The sequence below is a fragment of the Zonotrichia leucophrys genome, chromosome 1A (genome assembly GCF_028769735.1).
Source record: "Zonotrichia leucophrys gambelii isolate GWCS_2022_RI chromosome 1A, RI_Zleu_2.0, whole genome shotgun sequence".
Classification (NCBI taxonomy): Eukaryota; Metazoa; Chordata; class Aves; order Passeriformes; family Passerellidae; genus Zonotrichia; species Zonotrichia leucophrys.
Genome location: NC_088170.1, coordinates 64668620 through 64688677, shown reverse-complemented (window position 1 = coordinate 64688677; position 20058 = coordinate 64668620). Strand labels below are relative to the sequence as shown.

Here is a 20058-nt window from a genome sequence, read left to right as displayed (position 1 = left end):
GGATGGCCCAATGCCCCCCCAGGGGTAGAGGGCATCCTTTGGATCTGCCAATCACTCAATGCCCTTCTGGAATTCCAGGATTGACAGACAGCACTCAGCAGGGTTCAGGGGAGGGGAATTATTAGGGGAGGGATCCGAGGTTCTGAGGTAAATCCTGAAATCACAACGCAACAGCAATAGGACACGAAATAACACAACGTGGACACACAGCTCTCTGATGGTAAAAAGAGAATTTTAATTTCTGACTCCAACATTTATAGATTTCCAAAAGTGACAGTGGATTGGAGGGTGACAGTGCCACCTCTCCAAAGACACTGAACAAACCAACAGTCCATCAATTCTCTCCTCCTCCATAAAAGACTGCAAAATAATAAGTTATTTACATAAATTGTGTGAGAAAGTTCATTGCAAGAATGTAAACAGCAGGTGGCTTAGAAAAACTAAAAAAAGCCAGGGCAACAGTCACTAGTCTAATTTCTGTTTATAAATAATCAGATAAAAGTGGCAACTTCAGCTCAAAAAAAGGTTCATTTCAAGAAGCTGTAGTGTGGACAGTGTACAAACTGGACAAGTATCTATGTTACTTCCATCAAAGCTATCCCACTGCCTGCTCTTTAAACTCAGGGACTTCCTCAGCTGGATGATGTTTCTGGGCCTTTAGAAACCTGTAACAAGTTCCTCTTTCATGACACTGTAAGCATAAGTAAACATTTATCATGTTCAAGGAGCTGCACAGGTACTGGAAGAACAGCTCCAGTTTGTTTGTATTCTGCCTGTTTTCTGCTATGTTCATATCCTGCTCTTGTTTCTTGAGCTGTTCTTGTGTTTCCTTTACAAAATGCAAGTGTAACCAAGGACATGTTTTGGTCTGTTTACAGGGATTTAAGCTGGAACATTGGGATCCTAAAAGTACCCAGAACAAAAGAAAGCAAGAAATTGCATTCTCTTGTCTAATGCAGCAGACAACAGAAAAACCAGGCTTAGGGAACATTTTAGTCTTGATATGTGATTGCAAGGGACTGGAATGGGAATAGGAATTATCCCAGGGGAAAGATCAGTTACAGAAATAGGACAGAGTTCCCCTTCATCCTTAACAAGGAAAGCAGTCCTGTCTGCACCCGTGCTTTAACTCTGAGGTGAATGGTTTGCTGCTGTTCCATAACTGCTTTTTAATGGATGCCTCTGCCTTGCAGGACCACTCTGCCTGCTTCAGTGATTGCCTGCTGTCCTATGTCAAGGATAACCAGAGCCTGAATTACAATTTTAGCAACCTCAGCCAGGTGGGCTCATTGATGAGTGGACCCAGCTTCACTTCCCGCGGGACCAAGTTCTTCCACTTCTTTAACATCAGCCTGTGTGGGAATGAGGTGAGCTCAGCTCAGCTAGGCTTGAGGGTTGGGAGCATGGACCAATTTGTTGCTTGTGCTGATGCTCTGGGGTGACAATGAGACAGGACAAAGACTCCTTCTCAGCTGAGTTGTCACCAATACTGTGCAAACACTTCCCTTTGGATCTTGCTTTGCAGTGCAAGAGGGCTTTTGAGCAGCCAAGTGATTTTCCAGAGCAGAGTTACTGTGTTATAGGCCATAAATAAAGCTCAGAAGAAAATTCCTGTCACATCCCTGCTTTTTCTTTCCTGTGCCTTTAAGTCACTTGCATCATGACCCTGCCCTTTGTGTGCTGCCACCAAGGAGCCCAAATTAAGAGTTTGAGTCTTTCAGCTGGCAACTGCTTTCCATATGTGTCCCTCATTGCTTCACTGGAGATGCTGTATGCAGAGCCCCTGGTCACTCTGCCAGTGTCTAAGATGCCCAGTGCTGACTTTGCAGCCTTGGAGAGTGGCATAAAAATATATTTAGTTTGTGAGTTAAGCAGGCTCAGTCTGGAGCTTGGACTGAAGCAGAGCATGTTGTCACACACATAAATTGACTTTCAGAGCAGTACAAGTGTTGTGCATTGTCCCATGAAAGACAACATGTGTAGTTAACAATAATGCTCAGCCCTGTGAAGTTCTGAAGTCTTTTTGCCATGTATCAAAGGATTTGCATGAGTTAAGACAAATGAGTAGTCACATTTCTTTATAGCATTTTGCATACTTTTAGGCTTCTTTGTGTGTTTTACTACCTGGATTAGACCTATTGACAGCTAGATCCACAAATGTAGATATTTTTCTCTCCTCTGTGGATCTGGTCTTCACTTTTCCAAACTACTACAATGGTACTACAGTACAACCAACCATATGGTTAGGTGGTGAGTGCTTGGCATTTTGTTGGGAAAAATGAGTCTGGTTATTTGTCTTTCATTGATGTTGCTCTGATTCTAGCACTGATCTTGACATTCCACATTAAAGCAGTCTTGAAGGCTATATATCTGTTTAGGGATTTCATGCATTTGTGCTTTGAAAATATTTTATCTGGATTAAATCCCAAATAAAGAGGTATTCTACAGTATATTATTTAAAGGCAAGAAAAATAGGGTTTTCCTTTGCAAGCATTTTACTATGCTCTGCAAGTAAACATTGGGCTGTCAAGATAAACAAAGAAGAGTGCTTCACAGTACAGATTTCTGATAAGTCACCTGCCAGAGGTGACATTGTATTTCTGAGTCTGTACAAGGCTTTAATGGGAGCTTTGACAATGGCACAGTTTGTTGTGGTTTGTCCCTCTTATGACTGACACATAGAGACAATCAACTTGTTGTAAGGTAAAGTAATGAATCTCATCCAGTTTGCAACAGAAAGTTTGCAATCTCTCTCTTCCCAAACTTTTTCACATCTTATCAACAACCAACAGCTTCTCCCTTTTTTCCTGATTGTCCACAGGGGAAGAAGATGGCAATTTGCACTGACAATATCACAGATGTTACTCTGAAGGACATGGTTGCAGAATCAGAAGATTTTTCCAATTTTGTGGGAGCTTTTGTCTGTCAGTCCACCATCATCCCATCAGACAGCAAGGGCTTCCGAACAGCCCTGGCTCTGCAGTCCAACAGCCTTGCTGACAGGTTCTTAGGTACACAGTTTGTCTTCTCCTTGTTGTTGTGAATGCATTCTCGTGTATTTAGGGCTGCAGAGTAAATCCTTCCTGGCTCAGCAGCTGCATTACTTTGAGGGAAGGGTAAAGGGGCAGCCCAGGATCAGTCTGAGGGTTCCTGAGCTGCGAAGCAGCTCTGCACAGATGCCTGCGTGTTTTGCTGATGTTTCAGTTCAGCTGATGGCTGGAGGAGAAAAGCAAGGGCTGTGCACATTTTTAGTTTTCTGTTTCTGTGTTATTCACTCTTCCTTGTGCTTGGTTGTGTGGGTCTCACAGTGCATAGCATTTCAGCACAAAAATCTGGAGTGTGCAATTAAAAAGCACTGGTTTTATGTTCTGTACCCACCTCACTCAGGGCAAGACCAATGACTGTGAGAGTCACTTTAGTCCAAGTGTTTCTGTCCGTGCCAAGATCCCACTTGGGCAATTTTAGAAGAAGAAACTGATGTGGGGACATAATTAGACAAGGAACCAGGAGGCTTAGGGCAGCACGTGGCTGTGCACATCATTAAGTTTTACGCTGGTCCAGATCACAAATTCCCGGAATCTGAGGCCAGTTGAGACAATGAAGTCATTTGCTCTGCTTACCTATCCATTACAGGCACTGAGTGTTTGTACTTTCTCCCTGGCACTGAGCCCAGAAACATATGTTTGACAAAGGCATATCTTTGGAAGAGCATTCAACCTGGGCTTTTAAGACTGCCAGAAATAACAGCTTTGCCACAGTCACTGGTATTTTTTTCCACTGATCAAACATCATCTCTCTGTTTTTAAAGCAGGCTTGTCTCCTATTTGAATTTCCCTGACTTCAGTTTCCAGATCTTGCTTTTTATTAGTCTTTCTCCAGATCACACCAATGTTTTCCTTCTTGAGGAAATATTTTGTGTACTGGAATTGTCACACCCTTCTGATAAATTAAGTAGACCAAGTTCTTCTACTTGTCTTGCTATCATGTATTTATTTTGAGCACCTAAAGTGCTCACCTAAAGTGCACTTTTGAGGCTCTTTCTACACTTTCTGTAACTTTTTATATTTTTTTAAAGCATAGAATGGAATAGTATTCTAGTATTTAATTTGCTATAATGGCAATAAAAATTTTGCTTTTGGAATCCCTGCATCCTTCTTTCTCTAAACTTAAGGGATTTAGGGATGGCTTCTTGGATCTGATGTCGAAGTTACAGTTTCCAAAGGAAATCTCTCTTTCTTAAGACTGGCCTTCAATTCTTGCTGCACTTGTATTATATATTTTATTAATATAATATAATATAATATAATATAATATAATATAATATAATATAATATAAATTAAATTAAATTAAATTAAATTAAATTATAGAGTTTGTTTGGGACCATCTTGCTAAGTGAACCAAGCAACCAAGTTGCTCTGAATTTTATTTTTAATCCTCTTAATCTTTGTCTCATCTACACACTTTACCAGCATGGATTATACAGTTACTTGCAGATCCCTGATGTTAATCTTGCATTTTCACACTTCAGTATTGATGTCTAGAGAAGCCTGGAGACATCCCATGTTTGATGAGAATTTCCCATGGCCAGATAATTTTATAATGACTTAGTTAAATAGTTTTTAATGCAGAGTGTGCTCTTAATTGATAGTACACTGCTAACTTTTTAATTAGAACCTCATGTGGTAACTAGTGAAATACTTGATACATTTACATAACTTTAGCAACCAAGTTCATCAGCACTCAAGGAATGAGATCAGATTTGTTCAACCAAAGAGGTTCTCCCTTTGTTGACTTTCTGTTGACTTTCTGTCATTGTGCCTCTGTCCGTGAACTGAGACCCATTTTCCATCACCATTATTGCGTCTCATTGTGAGAGACAAATTGTAATTCAGGTCACCATATCCCCTCTCCATGAGTCTTTTGACAATTCAATGTCATCAAAAGCTCTCTTAGGTAGGGGTTTCTAGTTCACAAACATTCATGCCAGTAAATGCCAATATTGTCTCCTGCCACCAGAGGAATGAGAGAGGGCAATTATTGTCTTGAAAAACAAGGAGATAGTCCTGACTTTTTTTTCTAGTACAAAGAAATGATGTCAAGCTCTTCTGGCACCTTTTTTTAATCTCAGTTGCTAAATTTTAAAATGGTTGAAGTTTGCCTGTCCTAACATAGCAAGGATGTGGAGCTGCTGAAGTGAGTCCAGAGGAGGCCAAAACGTGGTCAGGGGGCTGACCACCCCTCCTGGGGGACTGGCTGAGAGAACTGGGGTTGTTCAGCCTGGAGAAGAGAAGGCTTCAAGGAGATTTTAGAGCATCTTAGAGATTAGAGAGCATCTTGCAACCTAAAGGGGCTGCAAGAGTGCTGGAGAGGGATTTTTTACAAGAGCATGCAGTGACAGAAGAAGGTGGAGTGGCTTCCAACTTAAAGAGAGTAGGTTTAGATTAGATATTAGGAATAAATTCCCTGTGGGGGTGGTGAGACAATGGCACAGGTTGCCCAGAGAAGCTGTGGCTGCCCCATCCCTGGAAGCATTCAAGAAGAGGTTGGACAGGGTTTTGCGCAACCTGGTCTGTGAAAGGTGTCCCTGCCCAGGGCAGGGTTTGGAACAAGAAGATCTTTAAGGATGCTTCCAACCCAAACTATTCTGTGAGTCTGTGATTCTATCAATTGTTTCAAGAGCAAGTGGAAAACTTTATTTCTTCAGTCTTTTCACCAGTTTCTGACCACTACCACTTCTTGTTCTATCAGTTTTTAACTCCTGGGAAGGATGCAGCCCCCTTTGTACAACTCCCTCTTCTGAAATGTTGCAGTGGAGCACCAATATTTTCTGTCTTCTTTGGTTCATGGGGTTGGAAAGATCTCTAAGAACTTTGAGTACTTGCATTTTCCTCCTTTTCAGCTTTTGCCCAGAATCCATGTAGTTCATACACCAGCCTGTCATTTGTTCCAAAAGGTGCCATCAAGGCTTCCCCATGATTCCATAATCCTTCTGAGTCTTGTTATTCCATCTCTCAAAGCACTGCAAATTGCTCAGGTCATTACCTGGTTTTGATGTGTGAGGGTTGTACACTCAAGGCATATGCTCTGAGGGTTGTATCAGATATCTTCAGCAGTCCTTTGCCAGCCTAAATTATTTAATGTTTCTTTAATATCCAGTAATTGCTTTAAATTAATATAAAAGAGTAAAAAGTATTTACACAGGTGTTTGAGTTTGTTTTTTTTTGCTCTGTCTGCATGAGGAAATCAGACTGTATGAGGAACATATATATCTGCAAAATTTAGTTAGAAAAAAGTGTGTGTAATGTACAACGATGTCATTAAATGCTATAAAGTGAGATCCACAGCTTTCAGATTGAGAAAATATTACACATGGACCCCTCTAAAATTCATTAATAGATTGCTTTTTTTTTTATTTTTAATTTCTTACATTTTAGGAGCTACTGTTGAAACAGTGCTGGAAAATATCAGCATCAAGGCAGATATATTTCCTCCCTCTCCAAGCAAAATACCAGATGTGCATTTCTTTTACAAGTGGGTAAAAAGTGCTGTTTATTGCATTGTCAGATGTCTTCATTTGTTTAGAGGAAACTAAAACTGTGAGGGGGGATCTATAACCCACCTTTAACCTTTGCACTTTAAGCAATATCTGCCTGATATTGATTGACATGTTGAAGATCATCTTATGAAATCAGCAAACACTCTTTACTCAAATCTAAATAAGTCTTGATCTATACAAAGTGATCCCAGAGCTTTGATTCATCCAGATGACACTTTCAGTGTCCGGTTACTTTCCATATTTTCTCATATATGACTTGGAAATGTCCCCTTGTGGTTGCATATTTTCTTTCACTTTCATTTATGTTTACTTTGATGCTACAGATTAAAAGTAATTGTTTCAATACACACAGTTACTAGAATGCTTTTCCCATTCTTCACTCTTCTCCATAAAAAGAATGCCTCAGTTTGGGTAGGAAGCAGCTCAAAGATCAGCTCAGTTCAGATGTCTACATGCTGGTTTTCATGTCGGCTGTGTTTCTAAGCTGGGACTTAATTGAATATAGGACTTTGGATATCAGCATTTTATGCTTATGTGAATACTTAAATTATGTGTCTGATTCTGCAAACTGAGCCCCACACCAGAGACCCTATTTTTAGCATATTATGAACTTGGCTTACAAGGTCTATCATGCTGGAATAAGATCTTTTAAATCCCCTTTAACTGGAGGTACAAGTTGTGGGTTTCTCTGCGTCTGGATTGAAGGCACTTGAGACAGTAATTCATGTTCAGACTCAGCTGTTTATTATTTCTTATCAGTAAAACAGTCTCACTACTGTGAGCTGGGCAGTTTTTTGTTAGAAGGCACAAAATGGCCAACAATCTCTTGTTACAAGGTCTTTTTAAGACTAAACTCTCCAATTAAGAACTGACACCTAGATTATTTTCCCTCTTAACCCAATAACTGATCCCACAGTGCCCACGATGGGGACTTTTCTGCCCAATTACAAAATGCCACCCAAACCCATGGCGAAGGAGGAAGAAGAAGCATGAAGAAGAAACCCAGGATGACACCCTGTGCCCTCCACCTTGCTTCCATCCACAGCATACTAAAAATCCCAAAACCTCAATTTCTCACCAAGTGATACGCCCACACTACTCTCTATAATCTATTTCACACTTTTGTGGATTCCAGTCTATCCTGAAGTCTGGGAAACTTTCTCCATGAATGAGGGTCAAAGTCAGTGCTGCCCTGGAGGTCTGGGCACCCCAGAGCACACAGAGGAATATTCCCAGTGCCCTGGGTTTCCACAGAGGACAGTTTGTTTCTCAGGTTGCTAGGCTGGGAGTGAGCCCTCAGAGCCTCTCCAGCAGAGTAACACAACAACCACAGCACCTGTGATTCTCCTTTTCAATCATTTTGTTCTGTTTGTGGCAAAGTTCACTCCTTGATGCAGCAGATTTAGAAAACCAGAGCAGTTCCCTGAGTAGCATCTCAGAGCACTTTGAGATTTAAATGAATTGGAGAGGCCTACCCTGATTCTGTTGCTCTTTTTTTTTTTTTGTTTGTTTGTTTTTCACCTGGCAAAGTCAAAACCATTGTGGTAAAGGGTATTTTGTTAGTATTACAGCTGCATGAGTGTTTACAGACCTCTGAAACAGTAATTTCCATTTAATGTAGTGGAAATATGTTCCTTTTCTCCTCTTGTTTGACATTAGGTCTTCAACAGTGACAACCTCCTGTGAAAATGGCCGAGCAACTGTTGTGACAATGAGATGCAACCCCCACAAACCAGACCAAGGAGAGCTTTCTGTGCCCAGGTATTTCAGTCTTTGCATTCTACTAGTACCAAAAAGCCTTTGCTCCTCAGGTAATCCTTACAAAACTCATTAGTAATTTTATACTACAACAGCAATGAGGAGAGCTCCCTCATCAGTCATTTGTTTTCCTAGGTGTCCATCAGCTTCCAGCAGACCAACTGATCTGTGTTTAGGCTGTGTGGCAGGTTGTTCTGAGCTTAAATGCAAAAGAAAATGCAGTGTTGTTTGCTTGTTTTCACTTCTTCTTTATTTCAGTTCCTTATTTTAATCTTCAGCCTCCTGATTAAACTGCCTAGTTGAGGCTTTGAGAGGTAGTTTTTCTTCCTTGAGCTACAGCAGTAGCTAGTTAAAATTATTTTTTTGGACAAAGGCAATCTGCTCTAGGAATTTTGAAATCTGCTATTGCAATGCTTGTGTGAGCTCTGTCTATTTTATGTTTGGAATATATTTATTTATGTGTTTCACTGCTGTATCCTGGCTGCCTTGTACTAGTTGTGTTTAATTTGCCTGATGTTTTTTCCCTCCAGTCTGATTTGAGGGACTTTAAAAAGCTTCTTTCTTACAAAATCCTGTTTATGCCTGCATAAACATAACTTAAGGCATAAGCATGATTGAAAAACTGCAGAGGAAAAAAAAAAAAGTAAAATACTCAATTCTATTAATTTTTAGCAACACATTGTGATTTTTCAGAAGCTTCCTTCAACTCTGTTAACTCTCCTCTTTGGCTATCAAGGCCCATTTTAGTCTGTCTGGATGTTACTGCAAATCTGCTGATAGCTCTCACTCATCCTCCTTCCCAAAAGTGAGCAGTGTGAGAAGTGTGGGATCCTTTGGTCCCTGTCCCTCTTGTGGCACACAACCTGTGCTTGCCTGAAAGAATGCAGAATAGAGTTTACCTCACAGGTGCTGGATGAAAGTTTGGTATTTGAGCACCTTTGGAGATGCTTAGCCCAGTTGCTGAGGGATCTGTCCTACTACAAGTTCTGCTGGGCAGTGATACACTGTCAGCTTCTGCATGAAAATTCTTCCAGTGCCACAGGATAAACATGATGGGAATTGTGATAAAGCACCAGTAGTGAGGGAGGAACAACCTCCCTTGCTTTTGAAAGTGTGAGCAGGGGCAGAAATGGCTCACAGCTGACACGTGTACCTTATCTCAGTTCATGTCGGCTTTTCCTTTCCTATCCCCCTTTGATTAGCTCAGCAGTCAGCTGCTTTCACATAGGGAGGTATCAGGAATATGTCAAATAACTCCTTGATCCTCCAGGCTTGGTGTTTAGTATCACATGAATGTGTAGTACAAGATGAAAGCAGTTGAGAAGAAAGGTCTGTCAGTGCTCTTGCCATGTAGGTTGGAAAAATGCTCCCTAATTCACAGAGGAGTGTACCTGTTGTCAGGTATTCAAATCTGGATAAGCCAGAATGGGCTGTTAGGGCTGGGGATTTTTCAGTGCTTCAGATCAGGATATCAGGTTTCTAGATGATATAGAACAACACAACTTTAAATCTATTTTTTTCTGCATGAATATATTTCATATTTAAATGACCAAACTTCCTGCATGGCCTTTGGCCATTGCTGCTGTTAGACCTGATGTGATTGTCAGTAAAAAATCTACGTGACTGTCCTGCCACTGCCTGTGCAACTTCCTTCTGCAGGCTGAATACAAAATAGGCCATTAGTTTTTCTTGGAGTAAGAGAAGCTGTTATCTCTTCATTAACCGGTGAACATCCTTCTAGTAATTAACCATGACAGGACAAGTCCATTCCATATGGACTAAATCACCCAGACATCATTAGAACAATGGCAGGAACTAGATAGCAGCAGTCAGGTGGAACAGCCACCCTGTGCAGGAGAACAGTGATGCTCCATCAGTGTACACTGGTGTTGTAACACAACACCTCTTTTTCTCTTTTTCTCTTTCTCTTTCTCTTTCTCTTTCTCTTTCTCTTTCTCTTTCTCTTTCTCTTTCTCTTTCTCTTTCTCTTTCTCTTTCTCTTTCTCTTTCTCTTTCTCTTTCTCTTTCTCTTTCTCTTTCTCTCTCCCCACTCCTTTTAGATCTTTGAAAGCTCAACACCTGTTTTCACTTGAGAAAGCACTTTACAAACCAGGAAAAATTCTCTCCCCAGATTCTTCCATCTGCCAACTCGACGGATGTTTACCCATTTCTCACACTTCCCATTCCCAATCTTCAGCAGCAGAAGGTGGGTGAGGATGCAGACCCCAGAGTGTTTCTTTCTTGACTGATAACTGAACTCTGCTCTCCTCGTAGCTCCTGCCCTGCAGGCACCTGTGATGGATGCACTTTCTACTTCCTCTGGGAAAGTGCAGAAGCTTGTCCTCTCTGCACAGAGCAAGACTACCATGAGATTGAGGGAGCCTGCAAAAAAGGATTTCAGGTACAGCACCCATGTCTCAAAGTCAGATGGGCTCATTTGGGTATAACTTGGACTCTTGTGGTGTGCAAATTGATGTGTGAGGGGGTTGGAAGATCTCAGCCCAGGCTCTGAGCTGGCTGGGATGGAAGCTGAGGGTGGAGCTGTGTTCAGACTCAGGAATGTTTGTGTCAATGTCAGTGTGGTTCCTGCAAGAGAACTGGTGTGTGCTGCCCGCTGTGTGAGTAAGGATGTGAACTCTCAATGCATTCAGATTTGCAGGACAGTTATTTCTGAAGGATGGAGTGCCTTAAAGACTTCAGTTGTTTCATAGCCGTAAACATCGGGGCCGGCTAGGAAAGGTTTCCAAATGTCAATTTATAAATTCATCCTACTTGCTAGCAATGTTTTTGCTGCTGCCTTCTCGAGTCAAATATTAGGAAGTTCTTCCACAGGTTCAAACTCTCCTGTTGATCAACAGCTCCTGTGCAGGCACAACTTATTTCCAATAACTGTCCAGCCCGTATTGTGCCACATGGAGACCTATACAGGGGAGGAAATCCTTTTGCCATGCCTGAACCTGCAGGCCCAAGCAAGGAGAGGACTGATTATACAATATAACTGAAAACCTAAAGGGTGTTTTAGTTTGCTTTCACTAAAAAGTTATCTGACCTTTCTACCTGAGAACAGCTTGTTTTCTGTAAGTCTAAACAGTTCTCTCTTTTCCTACAAGCAGCTCACTTTTTGATGTTTTCTGTTTGAAAGGAAACCTTATATGTATGGAATGAGCCAAAGCATTGCATTAAAGGAGTTTCCTTGCCAGAAAAAAGGACCAGCACTTGTGAAACAGTGGATTTTTGGCTTAAAGTTGGAGCTGGTGTTGGTGCTTTCACAGCTGTTCTGCTCATAGCCTTGACTTGTTACTTTTGGAAGAAGAACCAGAAGTAAGTACTGCAAATTGTATTACATTTAAAAGTTAGCTAAAAGCTTGATGGAGTGACTTTTCCTTCATCTGACTTTATGACACTCTTGATGAGCAGTACCTTGTGGGATCAATCCATTCACACACCAAGTTGATGTTTCTTCTGTCAATGGTGGCTATAAAAAATTTCAGCGAGGAAAGTATAGAACATCCACGGTAATTTGCAATGGCATAATTTCCAAATTTTTTTTAACTCTTGAGAGTTTTAAGTTGACTGTAGTTTCTGAAACAACATGGCTTTCTCAAGATCTGAAGACCAAAAGAGTATCTTCAGTCTAATTAGTCCTTTCAGCTTGGTAAAAAATTAGGTTCTTGACCATATTGTTCAGTTCTGTTTTGGTTGTTACTCCAACCAGCACTTCTTCATGCGGGAAGTCCTCTTGACCTCCCCTTGGTCTTTTGGGAAAACATGGTTCTTTTATAAGGATAGAGGACTAATTGGAAAGCAAGAGCTCAGTGTATTGTTAGTACTATTTTGGTTACATATTTTTAATGATTGAAAAGTATCTAATTTCCACTGCCTCAGAAGTAACTATGTGGGAGGACTGCAGACAATCTAAATTACAAAACCCCTGAGTATGGGACATTTGAGAAAAAAAATCTATTCCTGTGTGGCTTTATATCTTCAGGCTGGAGTATAAATATTCCAAATTAGTGATGACAACGAACTCAAAAGAGTGTGAACTGCCAGCTGCTGACAGCTGTGCTATAATGGAAGGAGAAGATAATGAAGAAGAAATTGTGTATTCAAATAAGCAGTCACTGCTGGGGAAGCTCAAATCCTTGGCAACAAAGGTGAGCAGTAATTACCAATATTAATACAAAAATAATTATTACCTTTTTTATTACTGGATGTGATGAGTCTTTGATGCTAATTTCACAGCAGTGCAGCCTCCCACACACACCTCATCCAGTCCATAGTGATCTGCTGAAATCCACAGTCTGGATAAAATTAAGAAATGTTGCAGGGTTTTTGGGTAAATGCTCCTTCCTGCACAGAGAGATTTCAGTAGCATTTTTTATTGCATGGGTGACACCAGAAAAAAACAGGTAATGGAAGAGAGAACCTTTTTGCCTGGAATCCTCCCAGGCACAACCATTGCTGAGGCAAATACAGCTATTAGAGATACAAAAAATTAACACTGGCAGCACAGCCACCAGCCACTGCTTGCAGCTCACTTGGGCTGGCTTAATGGCTGGCTGGAGAGCCATAATTTTGAGTAGGATTCAGTTGAAGTTAAATCATCTTCATCCTGTTGCCCAACACGGCAGCCTCCTCCATTTCAGTGGGAAGCAGCACCAAAAAAAGGATTTTTTTCTGCAGTAGATGTGGTGTGGATTGTTGCATGTCTGAATTGACAGCACCAAACTCTTTGGTGTCCTTTGAGCATTTCTGAGAGGAGCCACAGAGGACCATCATGGTAGATCCCAAAAGCTCTTTATTCTTTGTTTCAAATGCCTTGAAATCTGTGCTGTGGAAAGGGTGGTGTTGTCTTTAAGGGATTCCAGTGGGGGCATCTGTTATGATCAGGATGAAGGCAAATGACATTTTCCCTTTCAAACACTTTTGTTGAAGTCAATTTCTTGGAAAGTCTCTTAAAATACCATGAGAAAAATTAATTTTAAAACATTGTACTCCAGTTTATTGTCCAAATAATATCTCAGAATATTGAATTTTGAGATTTTCTTCCCTGTATCCCTTTTTGTTTCTTTCTGTGATTGGCTGCAAAATAATTAAAACTTGTGTGCTGCCTTTCTTTTCCCTTATTATTCTTTTCTCTTCATTTTTAAATTTTTTTTTGTTTGACTGGTGTCTTCTTGCCACACTACCTGCTCCTCAGATATCCCTCCTAGGAGAAGTTACCATTGCACAGATAATGTGCAGAAACTTTCCCTTGAACCCAGCCTGACTATTTGTCCTGCAAAATCAATATTTTTCCTTGTGGAAGGGGGCAGAAATTCAATATTAATTCTTAATTCAATATTGAGAATATTGAAGATGTAAATAACATCCAATCACATAAAATTTTCTGGTGATGTTGCTAAAATAGAATTAAGCTTTAGTTCTTCAGTATTCAGACAGCTTGAATGCCTTCTTGGAGCTTTTTAATGTTCCTATATCCACTGTAGCAGGCCTCCTGAGTGTTCTCTCCATTTTCAACAAGCTTGTCAGGTATTTCTAAGCTTGTTCCTTTTTTTACTGCTAGATAACAATAGCTGGTAAATTCAACTTCCAGTACCTCATTAGCTTTTTCAGCTCTGTGTCCTGTACCCCCACAGATAACTCAAATTTAATATATATTTATAAAAAACCAAATGTTATAGGTATTGCTTTTCATTTATGCAAAAGATGAAGAAATTAATGTCCTGCTAAATATGCATGTAAAATACAGAAAAAAAATATGGAAGGAAAACAGGGGAGAAAAAGGAGAAATGTAAAATGAGAGAGAAAGAGAATCTGCAGTGTCCTAACTATAAGTTCAAGCCTCAGGCTATGGCATTTCTGCCAGTGTGTCACAAAGATACCAGTGGGTTCGAGTACCCAAGGGATTGAGGGCTGGGCCTGTAATATAGAAAGGGATGACTTATTTTTAATGAGAAGATATAAGCCAAATAATTACAAACCTGTTTCAGATTGGGGGCTGTTCTTGTTGGGTCTGTTGTCTCCAGCATGACAATACCAGGCTCTTCAGAACAGATATTTTTCACTGGACTAGCATAGGACAATTTCTCCCCTTCTTTCTCAAGTCTGCACTAGACTGTCCTGATCTGTGTGAGAGGGCTTTAAAAATCAGATTATGAAGGTAATTCAGGACATTTTGCAGACTATTTGGGTGTGTAAGTCCACATTTCTTGCTCACCCTGATGCCTGCTGGCCAAATGCAAACAGAGAGAAAACTCAACTCTCCAGCCCTGATTTTTAAGATGGAAACTGATGTTTTGTCTTGTGGGTCTCCCAGAGGAGTTGTTGAGATTGGAATCCAGGACCAAGGCAGTGGTGTTCACACTCACATGCTGTGCTTCAAGCATTTTATATTTTGCAGGAAACACATTGATAAGTGATAATAACCATAGAGATGATTACCTTGCAATTCCCCAGCTCAGACTACCTATCCTATTCTCTGAATATGAAATGACTTTCCCTGCACCCTCTAAAATAAATACCATGAACAATAGCTATAGCATAATTTTATTGGTTTTGCAAATTTTTTACAGAATTAGTAATGTTATTAAATATTAAAGGGTCAAACTGTGCACTTAATTACCATAGTAAAAATAAAGTGAAGTTTTTGGTAAAGGATATTGAGAGCAGAAATGATTGTGCTGACTGCTGAAGAAAGATTTTTGAAGAAATCCAGTTGATGGGAACCTGTCTTTCCATTGCAGGAAAAGGAAGACAATTTTGAATCTGTTCAGCTGAAATCTTCAAGATCCCAGAATATATGAAGAATTAATGCTGCCTTCAAAGGAACAAACCTAATTTCTATTTTTACAGGACTATATTTTAAACATATTCTGGCACACATTATAGTGGTGATCTTGGTGAGAAATGCTTGGCCTTTTAAGAGGAAAGAAGACAGGAAGCAAACCAGAAAAATGGATTGCCTTACCATGTGATTGAGTACCTTGCCAAAAAAAGAAAGCAGATTCTTGGATTCCTTACTGGGAATGAAATTCAACTCAGGAAGAGATATACATACTGCAAATAACATTAATTTTTTGCATTCACCTGGGCAACACTCAGGCATGCCATATGATTTATAGGTACCTTTCATTTCCTTCTCATTCCTGTGCATATTCCTAAGAAATTATTTTCAGAGAGGCCTGCAACCTCCTGCTAAGGTTGTTTGTTGTTGTTTACTGGCACAACTGTGAGTCTTTCTTGAAATCAAAATTGTGAATGGTACTCAGAATGAGCCTCGGGTGAGTTTTGAACTTTGGAAAATACTTTTGATTTTAATGCTTTGAAGGTCTGGATGGCCTGTGTTAACCTCTAATGCAAAAGGAATTTTGTTGCACCTGCAAATTGAACCCATTCTGGTGCCCAAGTCATGGCCATCAAGGTTGGACTAAAACCTAGTGCTATTAAATTTAAACTTGGTAACAGCTGTTGTGTGAATTGCAGGTCTGGGCCCATGAGTTTGTAGGCAGTAGCAGGTTCAAACTCTTTACAGAGATGTAAAGTGGTACCTACAGTGCAAGTGGCACTTGTCCCTCTCTGTGGAAGCTTGTCCTTTCAAGAGAGGTCTTTGGCAGATTCAGTGTTCTCCCTTGGGCTGGGTAAATGTCGCTTTTCCCAGGGCTAGGAACCAGCAAAACCTGAATTCTAGAGGTACAGCAAAAATCTCAACTTTTGGGAATGAAGGATCAGCTCTGTCAGTTGAGAGGCTTGTTAGAAATACCCAGCCTCCTTTATTCCTGAGCTCATGTGAGGAAGGGGTAGGGATGGAGGGATGGAGGGATGGATGGATGGATGGATGGATGATGGATGGAAGGATGGATGGATGATGGATGGATGGACGAGGAATGGTTAGATGTGTGGACGGACGGATGATGGAGGAATGGATGGATGGGTGGGTGGATGGATGACGGATGGATGGGTGGGTGGATGGATGTTTGGATGGATGGATGGATGGATGGATGGATGGATGGATGGATGTTTGGATGGATGGATGGATGGATGGATGGATGGATGGATGGATGGATGGATGGATGGATGGATGGATGTCCAGCAGAGCTGAGCATGGGTTATGTACTTGCACAGCATCTGAATGCATTCTGTGGCAGTACAAGTAGCAGCTCTGGAGGAAAGGCACAAAATGGTGCCTTGGAAACTGGAGGCTGGGTGATTTTATTTCCATAAAATCAGCCACATTATAAGCATGTGATCTTCATAATATCCACAGTAATAATTTCCTGAAATTCCCTCTGAGGTCGAACTCAAAGGAATCTGAAACTTGGGCAAAAAATATTTGAGTAAAATTATGCAAGACTTGTACAGAGCCAGAGAAAATGAGTCACAATTCTTGTATTGACCTCTGGTCAGACTCATATTTCCATTACAGTAAATTTATGGGAAGTGTGGAATCAAAATCAGAAAAGAGACATGGGCAGAAATGGTCTTTTTACTATAAGGAATATAGATTTTTGATTTTATATGACTGAGCTAGGTCTATCAATAAAAGAGGGCCCACTTTTAAGTAAAATTTAAATGCAACTGAATTTTCTGCACTCTAAATATTTTATTATACTCTAGATGTGAACAAAAATTTTATGAAGTTTAGGTTTTTTTTTTTAATAGGGAAAATTCAGCTCTGTTATTTTATAGTTCCAGTCAAAGAACACACACTTTACTTTTTTGATGGGAGATCCTTCAGGCATCTTAACTGAAGTGGTGTACATTTTCTGTTGGTCTTGAAAAGGCACTTCAATTTCCCACAAAGATTTTTATGGGGTAATGTTGAATGTACATTAAATACACATTCCTTTTTGTATATTTTGTACCATTGCACACTTATTATTGTACATTGTATTTGTTGTCATGATGTCATTTATATATGGTTGTCAAAGATGATATGCTCACAGAGTAAATGGTTATGGCTTTGGGGTTTCACTTCTTGAATCTTTTATGATGAGGGGTTTTATGTTGTTGATTTTTATTCAACTAGTGTGTTGTAGCATCAAAGATATATATCTGATGGACATTCATAAAATAAACTAAAAATATATTTGAAATTTTGGACTTGAGATGTTTGGTGGCCCTGCAGCCTTCCCTGAACATTGCTGTTCTTCACTAATGAGTAGAGCTTTTCATTGCCATCAAGTTGCATTTGTCTATATCTCCTTTAATTTTCCCCCTTCTCTCTACATATGTTTTCTCAGCCATAATTACACTTCATTCTCCAGAACACCATTTCTTTTCTTATTGCTGGACCCAGATGCCTATAATGCAGAAACACCTTATTTTTATAAAATATATTTAATTTGAATTAATACTGCACAGGTTTCATTGGGTTCCCTTCACTTTCCATTAGGTTTCCCAAATAAAATGGTGTGGAATTTTTTTAAAAGCTGTGACAGATTTTGCTGTATGACTCTTCGCAGCTCTGCTTCCAAAAATTTTATCATGATGATGTTGAACATTCTCCCAGGCAATCTAATGGTGTATATGGTGCAGTGCTAACATAGTGGGACACAAACCAATGCTGTAGACTTTATTTACCGTAAAAAAATAAAACTGCATTTTCCAAGAACTAGGCAAACAAAAACTGAAATATTTGAGGAGACTTATACTATTCATTCTTTCTCTTAAAGATGAAGAAGAGAGGGGAAGTTTCCATTTTCCCATAAGAGGGGGATGCCACAAAGCTTACTCTATTGGTCCCCATTGAAATCGCAAGATTCATTTTCCCTTCCCAAATCCAAACAGATAGGCTTAGAAACACTCTAGAAAGGAGATAGGACCAAATGAAATGCTATTGAAAAATGCAGAAAATGGGGAGTTTTAGTGTCTTCAAAAAAGAGGCTGTGAGGAAATGAGCTGCATTGCAAAGGACCAAAACATGCCAAAACTAAGCTCACAGATGTTGCGAAAGCAGGGGAAAAAGGCAAGGAGGAAGACAAAGCTTGGAGGGGAAGATATGAGGGACAAGGCATAGACACTTAAAAAAAAAAAAAATTGAAAAAAATCTTTCCCTAAGTCAAAGTCATCAAAAAGTATGGCATGCCATCAACGGCAGGGACATACACCAAAGATTCCTCCATTGGTCCCCACTGAAATCGCAAGATTCCTTTTCCCTTCCTGAAAGGAAATTTAATAAAAATTTTTTTCCAATATCATGGCCATGAAAATGCATGCAAGCCATACCCCATCAAGTGCAGGCATATGCAGCAAAGCTTGCTGAAATTGATCCCCGCTGAAAGCCAAAACAGAAAAGAAGGTCTTAAAAACACCCTGGAATGGAGATGCTATCATACTAATATCAATTGGTGTAGAAAAGAAAACAATTGTGAAATTTGGGTGATTTATTGACGATAAGAAAATTGCCTGGGATTATGTCAGGTGCAATGTAAAGGACCAAATTTTGCCAGCCTTTAAGAGTTTATTAAAAGTCAGGTATGTTTGACCTCTGTCTGTGCTCTGCCAAAATATACTTACAGCAACCTCCCCTTTTATTCCACGTGGAATCACATTAGAAAACTGTTATTTGATGCCATAAAACAATGTGAATCTGACTGTTATGTGTTCACTTGACTAAATGGAATATATTTAATTTCTGCATTTGCATGCTTTTCTTTGAAATCTGGAGAGAAGCAACTGAATTTCTTTGAGGATTAAGCACATTTTACTGGTGTCTGTATAAATTATTGGCAAATTAGCAGAACATCATTGTCTGAGCTTTGACAGTGCTTGCTAGGGGGGAAATGCGCAAAGAATGTGTTCTGGCTTGGCTCTGATTGTGTTAGTTGGTGTTTCTAACACTGAATACAATTGATTAACTTTTGGGGAAAACTATGTCTTAGAGCCACAGAGGGAAATTACTGAGTAGGTCCAATGATCTATAATCTTTGCTCAAAGAAAGAATTTTACTATTTGCTTTTGAAAAATAGGTTCTGGGATTCTTTGATAGTAGCAGAGAAAGTTTGCAGGCTTTGTCCTTCCAGAGCCAGTAGTACCTGTAAAATCAAGGCAATTAATTATAGTCTGATAGCAGCAGATGTCACCATTTAGGAGCCAGTGGTTGTTGACTCTTCTCCAGCAGTGACCAACACAGATGCTTCCGTGTAAGGGTGGAAGCAGCTACAATTCATGCTGACACCCCAGCGGGGATTTCCTCCTCAGCAAGCAATGCTGCTGGTTGGTCCATATCATGAAGCATGGAGGACTTAAATAGCCACTGTAGATAACTGACAACTCTCTGGGAAGCACATTCCAGTCCCTTACCACCCTCAGAGTGTTTTCTCCTAGCATGTAATCTAAATATCCCTTGTTTTGGTTTAAAATCATTCACTCTTGTTCTGTTACTGCCTGCCCATATAAAAAGTAACTCTTTTATAAGCCCCCCTTAGGTACTGGAAGGCTGCAATGAGGTGTCCCCAGAGCCTTCTCTTCTCAGTGATAACCTCAAGAGAACTCCTGCGATGTTCTCCTTATCTTCGGTGGTGTTCTCTCTTAAGTCTTTCCCCTTGTGTGCTCCATTCACTGAATTCCCTTGTTTTTATTTCTTGTTGGAGACTTGGGAACTGTGCTGTTTTGGTAAGATGTAAGGGGAGAGGAACAGAAATAAAAGGAAGTCAGCTCATCTAGAATATGCAGTGTGTGTCACAGTATGCAGTGACATCCCCAGTCACTTGGCTGAGTGTGCCCACACTGAATTCATGCA

The 20058-nt window shown here is 40.1% G+C and overlaps 1 protein-coding gene across 2 annotated transcripts in view; it reads left to right on the top strand.

Annotated features, from left to right (window-relative positions):
* The window catches only part of ELAPOR2 (endosome-lysosome associated apoptosis and autophagy regulator family member 2), a 110677-nt gene extending 93267 nt beyond the window's left edge, over positions 1-17410 (top strand). For both annotated transcript variants that reach the window (XM_064702978.1, XM_064702979.1), the window contains exons 15-22: positions 1194-1367; positions 2822-3011; positions 6436-6532; positions 8217-8318; positions 10590-10716; positions 11458-11636; positions 12304-12469; positions 15062-17410. In XM_064702978.1, coding sequence (XP_064559048.1) covers positions 1194-1367; positions 2822-3011; positions 6436-6532; positions 8217-8318; positions 10590-10716; positions 11458-11636; positions 12304-12469; positions 15062-15121 — 1095 coding nt within the window. In that variant the 3' untranslated portion in view covers positions 15122-17410. The remainder of the gene's footprint in view (positions 1-1193; positions 1368-2821; positions 3012-6435; positions 6533-8216; positions 8319-10589; positions 10717-11457; positions 11637-12303; positions 12470-15061) is intronic.
* The last annotated feature ends 2648 nt before the right edge of the window (positions 17411-20058 follow it).